Genomic DNA, 16694 nt, shown 5'->3' with positions numbered 1-16694 from the left:
TGTCTGTTACTTGAACTCCGTGAAGCACTTATTTGGGCTGCAATTTTTGAGGCTGGTAACTCTAATGAACGTATCCTCTGCAGCAGAGGTAACTCTGGGTCTTCCTTTCCTGTGGCGGTCCTCATGAGAGACAGTTTCATCATAGCACTTGATGGTTTTTGCAACTGCAAGTTTTCCGGATTGACTGACCTTCATGTCTTTGTAACAGTACAAATTTAGACCGTCCCCTCGCCCATACCCGGGCGCGAACCAGGGACCTTCTGCACACATCAACAGTCACCCTCGAAGCATCGTTACCCATCGCTCCACAAAAGCCGCGGCCCTTGCAGAGCAAGGGAAACTACTACTTCAAGGTCTCAGAGCAAGTGACGTCACTGATTGAAACGCTATTTAGCGCCCACGCTAACTAAGCTAGCCGTTTCACATCCGTTACACTCACCCCCCTTTTGACCTTCCTCCTTTTTCCGCAGCAACCAGTAATCCGGGTCAACAGCATCAATGTAACAGTACAAATTTAGACCGTCCCCTCGCCCATACCCGGGCGCGAACCAGGGACCTTCTGCACACATCAACAGTCACCCTCGAAGCATCGTTACCCATCGCTCCACAAAAGCCGCGGCCCTTGCAGAGCAAGGGGAACTACTACTTCAAGGTCTCAGAGCAAGTGACGTCACTGATTGAAACGCTATTTAGCGCCCACGCTAACTAAGCTAGCCGTTTCACATCTGTTACATCTTAAAGTAATGGACTGTCGTTTCTCTCTTCCACAAATTAACTTAACAAGTCACAAGTTAACAAGTCAGTTAATTGAAATGCATTCCAGCTGACTTCCTCATGAAGCTGGTTGAGAGATTGCCAAGAGTGTGCAAAGCTGTCATCAAAGCAAAGGGTGGCTACTTTGAAGAATCTCAAATATATTTTGATTTGTTTAAGACTTTTTTGGTCACTACATGATTCCATAGTTTTGATGTCTTCATAACTATCTGCCCAAGACAAAGTCAGAAGCCCAAACTAGTCCTCTTCTTAAAATCAGATTTTAAACCCAACCCTAAACCCAACCCCAACCCTAACCCCAACCCTAACCCCAACCCCAACCCTAACCCCAACCCTAACCCTAACCCCAACCCTAACCCTAACCCCAACCCTAACCCTAAACGCCAACCCTAACCCTAACCCCAACCCTAACCCCAACCCTAAGCCTAACCCCAACCCTAAGCCTAACCCCAACCCCAACCCCAACCCTAAGCCTAAACCTAACCCTAAGCCTAACCTTGAATTAAGACCAAAAGGCTCATTTTAGTTTTCATAAATATGTACAATATGGACAAAATGTGGATTTTGGCCATGTCGTGGGAACCCATACAGACAGTTTGATGTAAAGCAGTCGGTCTCACCTGTACGGCTCTTTGGAAGCGAAGGCAGAAGGAGTGAAAGACCCTGCAGGCCTCCTCCAGTTTAAAGATGCTGTCATCCTCACAGAAGAATTCAACCAGAGCCTGACTGGACATCCTCATCCCCTCCACGTCATCCTCTGCTTCCTTCAGACGGTCCTCTGCCACCTAGAGAGAGAGAGGAGATCGAGAGAGCGAGAAAGGGAGATTAGACTCACTGTTTTGACCAAGGAGCAAGAATATAGTGAAAAGAGACTCAAAGTTAAACAAAGCCATGCGAGTTTCAATGTTGTTCTTTGTGAGTTCATAAATTCTCACTTCACTAGACACCATAGATCAGTGTTTTATAATTATGCAAGTTCTAGATCAGTGTGTGTTCTAAATCCATGTTCTAGAATCTAGTTCAGTACCTCCAGGAAAGACCGTGTGAGCTGCTGGATCTCTGCCTCCGTCTGGACACTGATCCTGAGGGATGCCACACGGCTGTGGAGCCTGGAGAGATCCTCTACTACCGACTCCTCACACAACCTATAGGAAGACAGAGACAAGAGACGCATTACTTGACATGACATGAAAAGGTAGATTCAGCGATATGAGATAAACGCAGAAAGTTAACAGCATAAGTGGGTCAATTTCCGTAACGAAGAACGTTGAAGCGCGAGGCTCAACTACTCCCTGGCTATCACACTGAACAGGCTGAAGCAAATCTGTGCACATGCGCAGATACTGTTTGTGACTGTTACATCTCACTTATCTCAATATCTCCGGTGCTGCTTGTGGCAACGTCATTTTGCAGGGTTTACCTTTATAGATGATAGTAAAGTGATTGATACGAAATTCTGTGACCCCCCAAAAAATATATGGCGTCTATTCCAAAAGTTGGCCAAACTGCCAATGTACGGCTCTGGATAAAACCTTGCGTTTTTACCCACAACCCAGCCCGTTGCTGCGACACCACCCAGCCCGTTGCTGCGACACCACCCAACCCGTTGCTGCGACACCACCCAGCCCGTTGCTGCGACACCACCCAGCCCGTTGCTGCGACACCACCCAGCCCGTTGCTGCGACTCCACCCAGCCCGTTGCTGCGACTCCACCCAGCCCGTTGCTGCGACTCCACCCAGCCCGTTGCTGCGACACCACCCAACCCGTTGCTGCGACACCACCCAGCCCGTTGCTGCGACACCACCCAACCCGTTGCTGCGACACCACCCAGCCCGTTGCTGCGACACCACCCAGCCCGTTGCTGCGACACCACCCAGCCCGTTGCTGCGACACCACCCAGCCCGTTGCTGCGACACCACCCAGCCCGTTGCTGCGACACCACCCAGCCCGTTGCTGCGACACCACCCAGCCCGTTTCTGCGACACCACCCAGCCCGTTGCTGCGACTCCACCCAGCCCGTTGCTGCGACACCACCCAACCCGTTGCTGCGACACCACCCAACCCGTTGCTGCGACACCACCCAACCCGTTGCTGCGACTCCACCCAGCCCGTTGCTGCGACACCACCCAGCCCGTTGCTGCGACACCACCCAGCCCGTTGCTGCGACACCACCCAGCCCGTTGCTGCGACACCACCCAACCCGTTGCTGCGACACCACCCAACCCGTTGCTGCGACACCACCCAACCCGTTGCTGCGACACCACCCAACCCGTTGCTGCGACACCACCCAACCCGTTGCTGCGACACCACCCAACCCGTTGCTGCGACACCACCCAGCCCGTTGCTGCGACACCACCCAACCCGTTGCTGCGACACCACCCAACCCGTTGCTGCGACACCACCCAACCCGTTGCTGCGACACCACCCAGCCCGTTGCTGCGATCCATGAGAGACGACGAGGCAAAGTAAACCATATGGTAATCTTTGTTTCAGAAGATGCTGTTACTTAGATTCTAATTCAAAGCAGTGGTCCCTAAGCTCTGACCTACATAAAGCTGTTATTCTAATTCAAAGCAGTGGTTCCTAAGCTCTGACCTACATAAAGCTGTTATTCTAATTCAAAGCAGTGGTTCCTACTCTAATCCTACTCTAATTCAAAGCAGTGGTTCCTAAGCTCTGACCTACATAAAGCTGTTATTCTAATTCAAAGCAGTGGTCCCTAAGCTCTGACCTACATAAAGCTGTTATTCTAATTCAAAGCAGTGGTTCCTAAGCTCTGACCTACATAAAGCTGTTATTCTAATTCAAAGCAGTGGTCCCTAAGCTGTGACCTACATAAAGCTGTTATTCTAATTCAAAGCAGTGGTCCCTAAGCTCTGACCTACATAAAGCTGTTATTCTAATTCAAAGCAGTGGTCCCTAAGCTCTGACCTACATAAAGCTGTGACTAATTCAAAGCAGTGGTTCCTAAGCTCTGACCTACATAAAGCTGTTATTCTAATTCAAAGCAGTGGTTCCTACTCTAATCCTACTCTAATTCAAAGCAGTGGTCCCTAAGCTGTGACCTACATAAAGCTGTTATTTTCCTCTGACAGACATCTTAATACATCCAAAATGTCCCCTTTGGCTCCGCCCCAGCAGGAGTAGGCCGTCGCTCATTGCTAGGTGCTGACTGACTTACAGTAACACCGATACCCACAGAGTAACTGACAGTAAGGGTGCATCCCAAATGGCACCCTATTCCCAATATAGCGCCTTGACAAAAAGGTCCTGGGTGCCATTTGGGACTCAATCTAAGTGTCCTACATAGCCAACCAAACCCAAAACCCCAACAGAGCCGTAATACTGGATTGAAACAGAAATGTTGTGAAGAGCCATATTAAAACAAGGGGATATAGCTATATCACTAACAGCTGGACAGAGCTTCAGTACAGTAACACAATACAGTCCTGTTGAAACTGGTCTTTTTGGGCGTAGTGTGTGTGTGTGTCTGTGTGAGATAGCAGCCTGCTGGGGCGTATTGATGTTATAGGACGGAGATCATATGCTCCCCAGAAGCATCCAAAACACCACGGGCCACGTTCATACACTTCAGATTCCTTCCTTCCTTCCTTCTTTCCTCCCTCTCTTTAATTAATTACAGATCTGCTGGACTGGTTAAAAGCAAGGAAATGGAAAGCTTGCTTAACAAGCAGATCACGTAAAGATCTGTGTTTGTCCCAAGGTACACTAACTATTAGAACAAGGACGCGTTCAGCAGGACAACGTTTTGGAACGTTCGGATAGAAATAGGTAACATAGAAAAAAATATGCCTCTCTGACGTGTAGACCAAGGAATCATGTTGGCTCTATTCACAGCAATTCTATCTGCAACAACAATGGTTTGGCAACTGAACGTGGCTTAGTCTTTTTGAGGGAGGAGGGTAATTTCTAAACTTGGGGGGGGGGGGGGGGGGGGTCTGTATTATTGGCTCTTACTAACCTGGAGGCGGGGCCGACGTGTCCTAGTTGGCCAGGAAACGACAGTAAACTCTGGTCCTTTTTCACTGCTTCCTGTGGAGACGGAGACAGAGCTGATCCAGCTATTGTTTCACACAGTGAGCCGTCATAATTCTGGATGAATCATTGCATTGTGTCACGATTCAGTGTGTTGATATGGTTATTGTGAATGTAGTAATTCATGGTTGGTCAAATACAGCAAATACCCAACACAGTTTGAAAGAGATTCTGAAGACCCTTTTCATCTGTGCCAATTGAACACTTCTGCTATATAACAAGTGTCAAGTTTTTAAAAGCAAACTAAAATGTGCAGTCTGCCAAACGGCTGTTAGTCTTCAGTAAATAGTAGTCTGGGATTCATTATATCGTCTTTGAACTGCATCTAGAGAAGTTCTTAAGATGTGACATATTAATGCTTGAGCTTAAGTCTTCACTGAAAGATAAATTCAAGTCAAGCACTTCAAGGGTCTCCTCTTCACTGCAGGGTGACTTACACAGGGTGTACAAAACATTATGACAGACTGACCAGGTCAAAGATATGACCCCCTATTGATGCAACCAGTTAAATCCACTTCAAAATCAGTGTAGATGAAGGGGAGGAAACGGGTTAAAGAATCATTTTTAAGCCTTGAGACAATTGAGACAGATTGTGTATGTGAGCCATTCAGAGGGTGAATGGACAAGACAAAAGATAGAAGTGCTTTTGAACAGGGTATGGTAGGTACAGGGTATGGTTGAACAGGGTATGGTAGGTACAGGGTATGGTAGAACAGGGTATGGTTGAACAGGGTATGGTTGAACAGGGTATGGTTGAACAGGGTATGGTAGAACAGGGTATGGTAGAACAGGGTATGGTAGAACAGGGTATGGTAGAACAGGGTATGGTTGAACAGGGTATGGTTGAACAGGGTATGGTTGAACAGGGTATGGTAGGTACAGGGTATGGTAGAACAGGGTATGGTAGAACAGGGCATGGTTGAACATGGTATGGTTGAACAGGGTATGGTTGAACATGGTATGGTAGAACAGGGTATGGTTGAACAGGGTATGGTAGAACAGGGTATGGTAGAACAGGGTATGGTAGAACAGGGTATGGTAGAACAGGGTATGGTAGAACAGGGTATGGTTGAACAGGGTATGGTTGAACAGGGTATGGTAGAACAGGGTATGGTAGTACAGGGTATGGTTGAACAGGGTATGGTAGTACAGGGTATGGTAGAACAGGGTATGGTTGAACAGGGTATGGTTGAACAGGGTATGGTAGAACAGGGTATGGTAGAACAGGGTATGGTTGAACAGGGTATGGTAGAATAGGGTATGGTAGAACAGGGTATGGTTGAACAGGGTATGGTTGAACAGGGTATGGTTGAACAGGGTATGGTTGAACAGGGTATGGTTGAACAGGGTATGGTTGAACAGGGTATGGTTGAACAGGGTATGGTTGAACAGGGTATAGGTAGAACAGGGTATGGTTGAACAGGGTATGGTTGAACAGGGTATGGTTGAACAGGGTATGGTTGAACAGGGTATGGTTGAACAGGGTATGGTTGAACAGGGTATGGTTGAACAGGGTATGGTAGTAGGTGCTGGTGCACCGCTTTAAGTGTGTCAAACTACAACGTTGCTGTTTTTTTGTTTTTTTTTTCCACTCAACAGTTTCCTGTGTGTATCAAGAAGAACCCACCACCCAAAGGACATCCAGCCACTTGACACAACTGTGGGAAGCATTGGAGTCAACATGGGTCAGCATCCCTGTGGAACGCTTTAGACACCTTATATATAGAGTCTATGCCCTGATGAATTGACGCTGTTCTGAGGGCAAGAGCGGGTACAACTCAATATTAGGAAGGTGTATATTGGACTACATCCGGGTAGGAGTGCTGAACTACAGTAAGATCAGTTTTGCATTTTAGATGACAAGGAATACAGCTATTATGCACAAAAAAGTACCTGATCCTAGATCAGGTCTTACCATGGCCACGAAGTGCAGGAGGTTCATGCCTGGCTTGTTGGCTTTAGTGTCGGCCAGTTTGAGCAGGGAAGGGATTCGGAACCCTGCTGCGTTTCCTGCGTACCCACCCTGAGGTCAAATACAGTAGGTCAGTGAAAATAGGTCACACACACACCTGACATCTTAAACAAACACAACATTACAAAACCCAGGTGCAGCCAGAGTGACGCTCTGGAGCAGACCCCAGTCTGACACCGGGAGCTTTGTGCAGGCAGATAAACCAGACTGACGCTCTGGAACAGACCCCAGTCTGACACCGGGAGCTTTGTGCAGGCAGATAAACCAGACTGGCGCTCTGGAACAGACCCCAGTCTGACACCGGGAGCTTTGTGCAGACAGATAAAGGACGTCGCTCTCTTTCAACTGAAAGGTAAAAAGAAAGGAGAAGAAAAATAATAATACTCACAGCATTCATGTAGTTTCCTGCCTTCAGAACCAGACGGAGGATGGAGTGCAGCTCAGGACAGCTCAACAGCTCTGAGACACAGAGAGACACAGACAGAGAGAGACAGACACACACAGAGAGAGACACAGAGACACAGACACACACAGAGACAGACACACACAGAGACAGACACACACAGAGACAGACACACACAGAGACAGACACACACAGAGACACACAGAGACACACAGAGACACACAGAGACACACAGAGACACACAGAGACACACAGAGACACACAGAGACACACACAGAGACAGACACACACAGAGACAGACACACAGAGACAGACACACAGAGACAGACACACAGAGACAGACACACAGAGAGACAGACACACAGAGAGACAGACACACAGAGAGACAGACACACAGAGAGACAGACACACAGAGAGACAGACACACAGAGAGACAGACACACAGAGAGACAGACACACAGAGAGACACAGGCAGACAGACATACAGAGAGACAGACAGAGAGACAAACACAGAGAGACACAGACAGGTGATTAAAGGGGAAACTAAACCAACCCCCCCCCCCCCGCTGATTAAAGGGGACACTGATTAAAGGGGTGGGGGCGCTGATGAAGAGCAGTAGGTCATTTGTGTGTCCCAAATGGCTCCCTATACGTTTTATAATGCACTACTTTTTACCAGGGCCCATATGGATCTGGACAAAAGTAGTGCCCTATGTATAGAATAGGGTGTAGGGTGAGTAGTAGTGTAGAGTAAAACTGTAGGGAATAGGGTGAGTAGTAGTGTAGAGTAAAACTGTAGGGAATAGGGTGAGTAGTAGTGTAGAGGAAAACTGAAGGGAATAGGGTGAGTAGTAGTGTAGAGGGAAACTGAAGGGAATAGGGTGAGTAGTAGTGTAGAGTAAAACTGTAGGGAATAGGGTGAGTAGTAGTGTAGAGTAAAACTGTAGGGAATAGGGTGAGTAGTAGTGTAGAGGGAAACTGTAGGGAATAGGGTGAGTAGTAGTGTAGAGGAAAACTGTAGGGAATAGGGTGAGTAGTAGTGTAGAGTAAAACTGTAGGGAATAGGGTGAGTAGTAGTGTAGAGTAAAACTGTAGGGAATAGGGTGAGTAGTAGTGTAGAGGGAAACTGTAGGGAATAGGGTGAGTAGTAGTGTAGAGTAAAACTGTAGGGAATAGGGTGAGTAGTAGTGTAGAGGGAAACTGTAGGGAATAGGGTGAGTAGTAGTGTAGAGTAAAACTGTAGGGAATAGGGTGAGTAGTAGTGTAGAGTAAAACTGTAGGGAATAGGGTGAGTAGTAGTGTAGAGTAAAACTGTAGGGAATAGGGTGAGTAGTAGTGTAGAGTAAAACTGTAGGGAATAGGGTGAGTAGTAGTGTAGAGTAAAACTGTAGGGAATAGGGTGAGTAGTAGTGTAGAGTAAAACTGTAGGGAATAGGGTGAGTAGTAGTGTAGAGTAAAACTGTAGGGAATAGGGTGAGTAGTAGTGTAGAGGGAAACTGTAGGGAATAGGGTGAGTAGTAGTGTAGAGTAAAACTGTAGGGAATAGGGTGAGTAGTAGTGTAGAGTAAAACTGTAGGGAATAGGGTGAGTAGTAGTGTAGAGTAAAACTGTAGGGAATAGGGTGAGTAGTAGTGTAGAGTAAAACTGTAGGGAATAGGGTGAGTAGTAGTGTAGAGTAAAACTGTAGGGAATAGGGTGAGTAGTAGTGTAGAGTAAAACTGTAGGGAATAGGGTGAGTAGTAGTGTAGAGTAAAACTGTAGGGAATAGGGTGAGTAGTAGTGTAGAGTAAAACTGTAGGGAATAGGGTGAGTAGTAGTGTAGAGGGAAACTGTAGGGAATAGGGTGAGTAGTAGTGTAGAGTAAAACTGTAGGGAATAGGGTGAGTAGTAGTGTAGAGGAAAACTGAAGGGAATAGGGTGAGTAGTAGTGTAGAGGGAAACTGTAGGGAATAGGGTGAGTAGTAGTGTAGAGGGAAACTGTAGGGAATAGGGTGAGTAGTAGTGTAGAGTAAAACTGTAGGGAATAGGGTGAGTAGTAGTGTAGAGTAAAACTAAATCAACTAAATAACTTTCACCATTTCATACTGAACTCCAACAAGACAAGAGCACTAAAAGGGGAAGGGAACGGTGCGGAAGGGAACGGTGCGGAAGGGAACGACCACAAAAGAGTTTGAAGGGGCGGTGATAGGGAGTAGAGTACACCTAGGGTTCATCCCAAATGGCACCCTATTCCCTATGGGACCTGGTCAAAAGTAGTACACTACATAGGGGATAGGGTACCATTTGGGACATATCAATTTACTAAAATCCCCCGTTGATGGTTTACCTCTGGCCGCCTCCCTCAGACATCTGGCTGCCAGACAGAGAGAGGTCACGGCAGGGTCAAACTCCTCCTGCAGGATCATGGTGTCCAGACGCAGACGAAAGCTAATGGGGAAGAAAAGGGGGAAGAGAGGATGGAAGAGGTCAGAGCCTTATCGATCATCAGACACACATCAGCACAGACTGGAAAGTCAGTGAATCAGCCATTATAGTGCGTTGAGGGTGGCAGTCACTGCAAAAACGACAACAGCAGAGAAATTGGCATATTTTGCAACATCATTTGAACTTCAAGGTTAGGGTTTGTAATCGTTGTAAAACAGTGAAGTGATAGGGGGTGTGTGGTATACCTGGGGACGTCCACTAGCAGAATCATGAAGAGGTCAGACTCCCCAAGCCCACTGCGTTCTGCCTTGAACCTCTTCAGGCGAGCCTCCTGTATAAACACCCAGACAGACAGCTTAGAGATATTATCAGTCAGCTTTCCTGTTACAGTCTACAAACCTCATTCCTTTTACTGGGAATTCCACCTGGGTTTCATTTACTAGAATCTCCCAAAATAAGATTTATAATTCAAAGCTTTGCTTTCCAGAGGTAGAACCCCCATCACCCAGGTCGAGTCCGGTGGCAGAACCCCCATCACCCAGGGTGAGTGCAGTGGTAGAACCCCCATGACACCAGGGCGAGTGCAGAGGTAGAACCCCCATGACACCAGGGCGAGTGCAGAGGTAGAACCCCCATCACCCAGGGCGAGTCCAGTGGTAGAACCCCCATCACCTAGGTCGAGTCCGGTGGCAGAACCCCCATCACCCAGGGTGAGTGCAGTGGTAGAACCCCCATCACCCAGGTCGAGTCCGGTGGCAGAACCCCCATCACCCAGGTCGAGTCCGGTGGCAGAACCCCCATCACCCAGGGTGAGTGCAGTGGTAGAACCCCCATGACACCAGGGCGAGTCCAGTGGTAGAACCCCCATCACCCAGGTCGAGTCCGGTGGCAGAACCCCCATCACCCAGGGTGAGTCCAGTGGTAGAACCCCCATCACCCAGGGTGACTCATTCTTATTACTTTTACATTCTTATAACCGTGTCCATATACAACAACACGTGGAGCCATTGGGAACACATTTTACCACATTGTCAGTAAGCCTTTCACAAGTCTGAGATGATGGTGAAATGGCAAACTGTTGATCTGGATAATGAGATCTAGATGAATAGAGGGGGGGGGGGGGCTACAGGCTAGTCAGTGTTGTTGCAGTAGGAGCTACGGTGTGTCGGAGAGGACACAGCGCAGAGACTTTACCTCGTCTGCGTCAGGCAGCAGTTTGCAGAGCTCAGACAGTTTCTCGGCCCCGTAGCGGGTCCCGACCCCCTGCCGGATATCCTCCACTATCTCCTGGACAGCCCTGGAGAAACATGACAACACACATCAGCTCCATGGTCCACACACACACACACACCAGGGTTAAGGGAAATGGAGTTTCAGCCACAGAGGACAGAAGTTACTGATATACTGAGGTGATTCAAGAGAACACTAATTATTTAAGAAATCATGCAGGGGTGTGGAACAGTGGAGGGGGTATCATTCAGGGGTGGAGGGGGTATCATGCAGGGGTGTGGAACGGTGGAGGGGGTATCATGCAGGGGTGGAGGGGGTATCATGCAGGGGTGTGGAACGGTGGAGGAGGTATCAGGCAGGGGTGGAGGGGGTATCATTCAGGGGTGGAGGGGGTATCATGCAGGAGTGTGGAACGGTGGAGGGGGTATCATGCAGGGGTGGAGGGGGTATCATGCAGGGGTGGAGGGGGTATCATGCAGGGGTGGAGGGGGTATCATGCAGGGGTGGAGGTATCATGCAGGGGTGGAGGGGGTATCATGCAGGGGTGTGGAACGGTGGAGGGGGTATCATGCAGGGGTGGAGGGGGTATCATGCAGGGGTGTGGAACGGTGGAGGGGGTATCAGACACACACATGGTCAAGCTTATCTCCTCTTATCAGACTGACTGTTGAGGGAAAAGGTCTTTGACGCCACATTGGCGACACACTGCATGACATGTGCCCTGAGCAAATACATACACAGATAAAACACACACACAGGCGCTCAACACAGACACTTCAGCAAACACATATGTAGACACCCATACACAGCGGTCCTTAGAGGTTGAGGTATCACCAGACAGAGAGAGAGAGCAGAAACTGGCCATTCGCTGACTGTATGACCTCTCCTCGACTCAAACTTCCTCCAAATGACACAAGTCTGCAGCTCAACCCCTCCAGGAGCCAGGAGTCTATTAGAGATACATCTCTCCTTTCATCACTCCCTACATCAAACGGCTTTCACCATTCCTTCTCTTTCCCTGCCTCTCCCCCTCACTCTTTCCCTGCCTCTCCCCCTCACTCTTTCCCTGCTTCTCCCCCTCTCTCTTTCCCTGCTTCTCCCCCTCTCTTTCCCTGCTTCTCCCCCTCTCTCTTTCCCTGCTTCTCCCCCTCTCTCTTTCCCTGCTTCTCCCCCTCTCTCTTTCCCTGCTTCTCCCCCTCTCTCTTTCCCTGCTTCTCCCCCTCTCTCTTTCCCTGCTTCTCCCCCTCTCTCTTTCCCTGCTTCTCCCCCTCTCTCTTTCCCTGCTTCTCCCCCTCTCTCCCCCCGGGCTTTTTCACTCTCTCCCCCGGGCTTTTCCACTCTCTCCCCTGGCTTTTCCACTCTCTCCTTCTCTCTCCCCTGGCTTTTCCACTCTCTCCTTCTCTCTCTCCTGGCTTTTCCACTCTCTCCCCCGGGCTTTTCCACTCTCTCCCCCGGGCTTTTCCACTCTCTCCCCCGGGCTTTTCCACTCTCTACCATGGATCTGTGTTCACTAATACCACGGCTCTGTGTTCACTAATACCACGGATCGGCCCGTCGGCCCTGTGTTCACTAATACCACGGATCTGCCCGTCGGCCCTGTGTTCACTAATACCACGGATCTGCCCGTCGGCCCTGTGTTCATTAATACCACGGCTCTGTGTTCACTAATACCACGGCTCTGTGTTCACTAATACCACGGCTCTGTGTTCACTAATACCACGGATCTGCCCGTCGGCCCTGTGTTCACTAATACCACAGATCTGCCCGTCGGCCCTGTGTTCACTAATACCACAGATCTGCCCGTCTGCCCTGTGTTCACTAATATCATGGATCTGTGTTCACTAATACCACGGATCTGCAAGTCAGCCCTGTGTTCACTAATACCACGGCTCTGTGTTCACTAATACCACGGATCGGCCCGTCGGCCCTGTGTTCACTAATACCACGGATCTGCCCGTCGGCCCTGTGTTCACTAATACCACGGATCTGCCCGTCGGCCCTGTGTTCACTAATACCACGGCTCTGTGTTCACTAATACCACGGCTCTGTGTTCACTAATACCACGGCTCTGTGTTCACTAATACCACGGATCTGCCCGTCGGCCCTGTGTTCACTAATACCACAGATCTGCCCGTCGGCCCTGTGTTCACTAATACCACAGATCTGCCCGTCTGCCCTGTGTTCCCTAATACCACGGCTCTGCCCGTCTGCCCTGTGTTCACTAATACCATGGATCTGTGTTCACTAATACCACGGATCTGCAAGTCAGCCCTGTGTTCACTAATACCACGGCTCTGTGTTCACTAATACCACGGCTCTGTGTTCACTAATACCACGGCTTTGTGTTCACTAATACCACGGCCCTGTGTTCACTAATACCACGGATCTGCCCGTCGGCCCTGTGTTCACTAATACCACGGATCTGCCCGTCGGCCCCGTGTTCACTAATACCACAGATCTGCCCGTCAGCCCTGTGTTCACTAATACCACGGCTCTGCCCGTCTGCCCTGTGTTCACTAATACCATGGATCTGTGTTCACTAATACCACGGATCTGCCCGTCGGCCCTGTGTTCACTAATACCACGGATCTGCCCGTCGGCCCTGTGTTCACTAATACCACGGCTCTGCCCGTCTGAATCAGAGATAACAGTAACCTCTGTTGAGGAGTGAAAATACACGTGGCTCAACTGGGATTATAGTGATTCAAAAGAGTTCAATAAAAGGGCTTTGCCTTTGTAGCCTGCGACCTGTTATTTCTATACACCACTGAATGCTGGATACAATCATTGTCGCCACAGCTGAAATAGAGCATCATGAAAAGGTAGAGGGAAGTAGCACACATATTAATACCATATTGTCTCACGAAGGGACCAATCTGTTCAAACGACTTCCACCCATGTCGCAAATCTAAAAAGTACTCTGTGACTCACACAAGACAAACAAGCTCCATGTAAGAGGACACGTTTTTGTCCACAGGAGAGGCTCTTCTCCCTTCATAAAGGCTTTCAACTACATGTTCTGACATATGCTGTTTAGAGAGAGAAGAGCGCTCTTCAACTAGGATGCGCACAATTGAATCTCTGTGAACTCAGTGTGCAGTACACGCGTGGGCATGACAACATACCTACTCTGCAAGAGGGCATCGACTGGTAACTACAGTCATACCCACTAGTGTTCTCACAAAACCAGAATTTTGACTTTGATACTCGATACCACAGCAAAAACAACAAGTCATTTTAGCCAAAGAAACAAAATGACACTTGATCCAGACAGATCTGTAAAGTTCAATATCATTTCTGTTGAAATGTTTGAATGTATGAATCAATTATACAATCAATCTGACCACATTATAATCATTTATTTTAATGGTACATTTCTATTGATAAACTGGGTAAAACTGGCATATTCAATAGGAGTTTCTGAGCTTGTTTTGGCTGATTTCAAGAAGCTACAGATGAAAAACTCTGTTTATCCTTCCATGTGGGGCTTATGTACATTTCTATTGATAAACTGGGTAAAACTGGCATATTCAATAGGAGTTTCTGAGCTTGTTTTGGCTGATTTCAAGAAGCTACAGATGAAAAACTCTGTTTATCCTTCCATGTGGGGCTTATGTACATTTCTATTGATAAACTGGGTAAAACTGGCATATTCAATAGGAGTTTCTGAGCTTGTTTTGGCTGATTTCAAGAAGCTACAGATGAAAAACTCTGTTTATCCTTCCATGTGGGGCTTATGTACATTTCTATTGATAAACTGGGTAAAACTGGCATATTCAATAGGAGTTTCTGAGCTTGTTTTGGCTGATTTCAAGAAGCTACAGATGAAAAACTCTGTTTATCCTTCCATGTGGGGCTTATGTACATTTCTATTGATAAACTGGGTAAAACTGGCATATTCAATAGGAGTTTCTGAGCTTGTTTTGGCTGATTTCAAGAAGCTACAGATGAAAAACTCTGTTTATCCTTCCATGTGGGGCTTATGTACATTTCTATTGATAAACTGGGTAAAACTGGCATATTCAATAGGAGTTTCTGAGCTTGTTTTGGCTGATTTCAAGAAGCTACAGATGAAAAACTCTGTTTATCCTTCCATGTGGGGCTTATGTACATTTCTATTGATAAACTGGGTAAAACTGGCATATTCAATAGGAGTTTCTGAGCTTGTTTTGGCTGATTTCAAGAAGCTACAGATGAAAAACTCTGTTTATCCTTCCATGTGGGGCTTATGTACATTTCTATTGATAAACTGGGTAAAACTGGCATATTCAATAGGAGTTTCTGAGCTTGTTTTGGCTGATTTCAAGAAGCTACAGATGAAAAACTCTGTTTATCCTTCCATGTGGGGCTTATGTACATTTCTATTGATAAACTGGGTAAAACTGGCATATTCAATAGGAGTTTCTGAGCTTGTTTTGGCTGATTTCAAGAAGCTACAGATGAAAAACTCTGTTTATCCTTCCATGTGGGGCTTATGTACATTTCTATTGATAAACTGGGTAAAACTGGCATATTCAATAGGAGTTTCTGAGCTTGTTTTGGCTGATTTCAAGAAGCTACAGATGAAAAACTCTGTTTATCCTTCCATGTGGGGCTTATGTACATTTCTATTGATAAACTGGGTAAAACTGGCATATTCAATAGGAGTTTCTGAGCTTGTTTTGGCTGATTTCAAGAAGCTACAGATGAAAAACTCTGTTTATCCTTCCATGTGGGGCTTATGTACATTTCTATTGATAAACTGGGTAAAACTGGCATATTCAATAGGAGTTTCTGAGCTTGTTTTGGCTGATTTCAAGAAGCTACAGATGAAAAACTCTGTTTATCCTTCCATGTGGGGCTTATGTACATTTCTATTGATAAACTGGGTAAAACTGGCATATTCAATAGGAGTTTCTGAGCTTGTTTTGGCTGATTTCAAGAAGCTACAGATGAAAAACTCTGTTTATCCTTCCATGTGGGGCTTATGTACATTTCTATTGATAAACTGGGTAAAACTGGCATATTCAATAGGAGTTTCTGAGCTTGTTTTGGCTGATTTCAAGAAGCTACAGATGAAAAACTCTGTTTATCCTTCCATGTGGGGCTTATGTACATTTCTATTGATAAACTGGGTAAAACTGGCATATTCAATAGGAGTTTCTGAGCTTGTTTTGGCTGATTTCAAGAAGCTACAGATGAAAAACTCTGTTTATCCTTCCATGTGGGGCTTATGTACATTTCTATTGATAAACTGGGTAAAACTGGCATATTCAATAGGAGTTTCTGAGCTTGTTTTGGCTGATTTCAAGAAGCTACAGATGAAAAACTCTGTTTATCCTTCCATGTGGGGCTTATGTACATTTCTATTGATAAACTGGGTAAAACTGGCATATTCAATAGGAGTTTCTGAGCTTGTTTTGGCTGATTTCAAGAAGCTACAGATGAAAAACTCTGTTTATCCTTCCATGTGGGGCTTATGTACATTTCTATTGATAAACTGGGTAAAACTGGCATATTCAATAGGAGTTTCTGAGCTTGTTTTGGCTGATTTCAAGAAGCTACAGATGAAAAACTCTGTTTATCCTTCCATGTGGGGCTTATGTACATTTCTATTGATAAACTGGGTAAAACTGGCATATTCAATAGGAGTTTCTGAGCTTGTTTTGGCTGATTTCAAGAAGCTACAGATGAAAAACTCTGTTTATCCTTCCATGTGGGGCTTATGTACATTTCTATTGATAAACTGGGTAAAACTGGCATATTCAATAGGAGTTTCTGAGCTTGTTTTGGCTGATTTCAAGAAGCTACAGATGAAAAACTCTGTTTATCCTTCCATGTGGGGCTTATGTACA

General features: G+C 46.9%; 1 protein-coding gene across 1 annotated transcript in view; it reads right to left on the bottom strand.

Moving 5' to 3' along the window:
• fhdc2 (FH2 domain containing 2) overlaps positions 1–16694 on the bottom strand; it is a 34303-nt gene that overhangs the window by 4389 nt on the left and 13220 nt on the right. Inside the window, exons 4-11 of the mRNA XM_036970052.1 lie at positions 10825–10927; positions 9876–9961; positions 9533–9633; positions 7192–7262; positions 6747–6854; positions 4758–4828; positions 1802–1919; positions 1395–1559 (exon numbers count right to left, since the gene is read on the bottom strand). Of these exons, the coding sequence (XP_036825947.1) occupies positions 1395–1559; positions 1802–1919; positions 4758–4828; positions 6747–6854; positions 7192–7262; positions 9533–9633; positions 9876–9961; positions 10825–10927 (823 nt within the window). The remainder of the gene's footprint in view (positions 1–1394; positions 1560–1801; positions 1920–4757; positions 4829–6746; positions 6855–7191; positions 7263–9532; positions 9634–9875; positions 9962–10824; positions 10928–16694) is intronic.

Source organism: Oncorhynchus mykiss, chromosome 31 (assembly GCF_013265735.2).
Source record: "Oncorhynchus mykiss isolate Arlee chromosome 31, USDA_OmykA_1.1, whole genome shotgun sequence".
Lineage (NCBI taxonomy): Eukaryota > Metazoa > Chordata > Actinopteri > Salmoniformes > Salmonidae > Oncorhynchus > Oncorhynchus mykiss.
The sequence above is the reverse complement of the archived record's forward strand: the minus strand, read 5'-3'. Positions and strand labels throughout refer to the sequence as shown.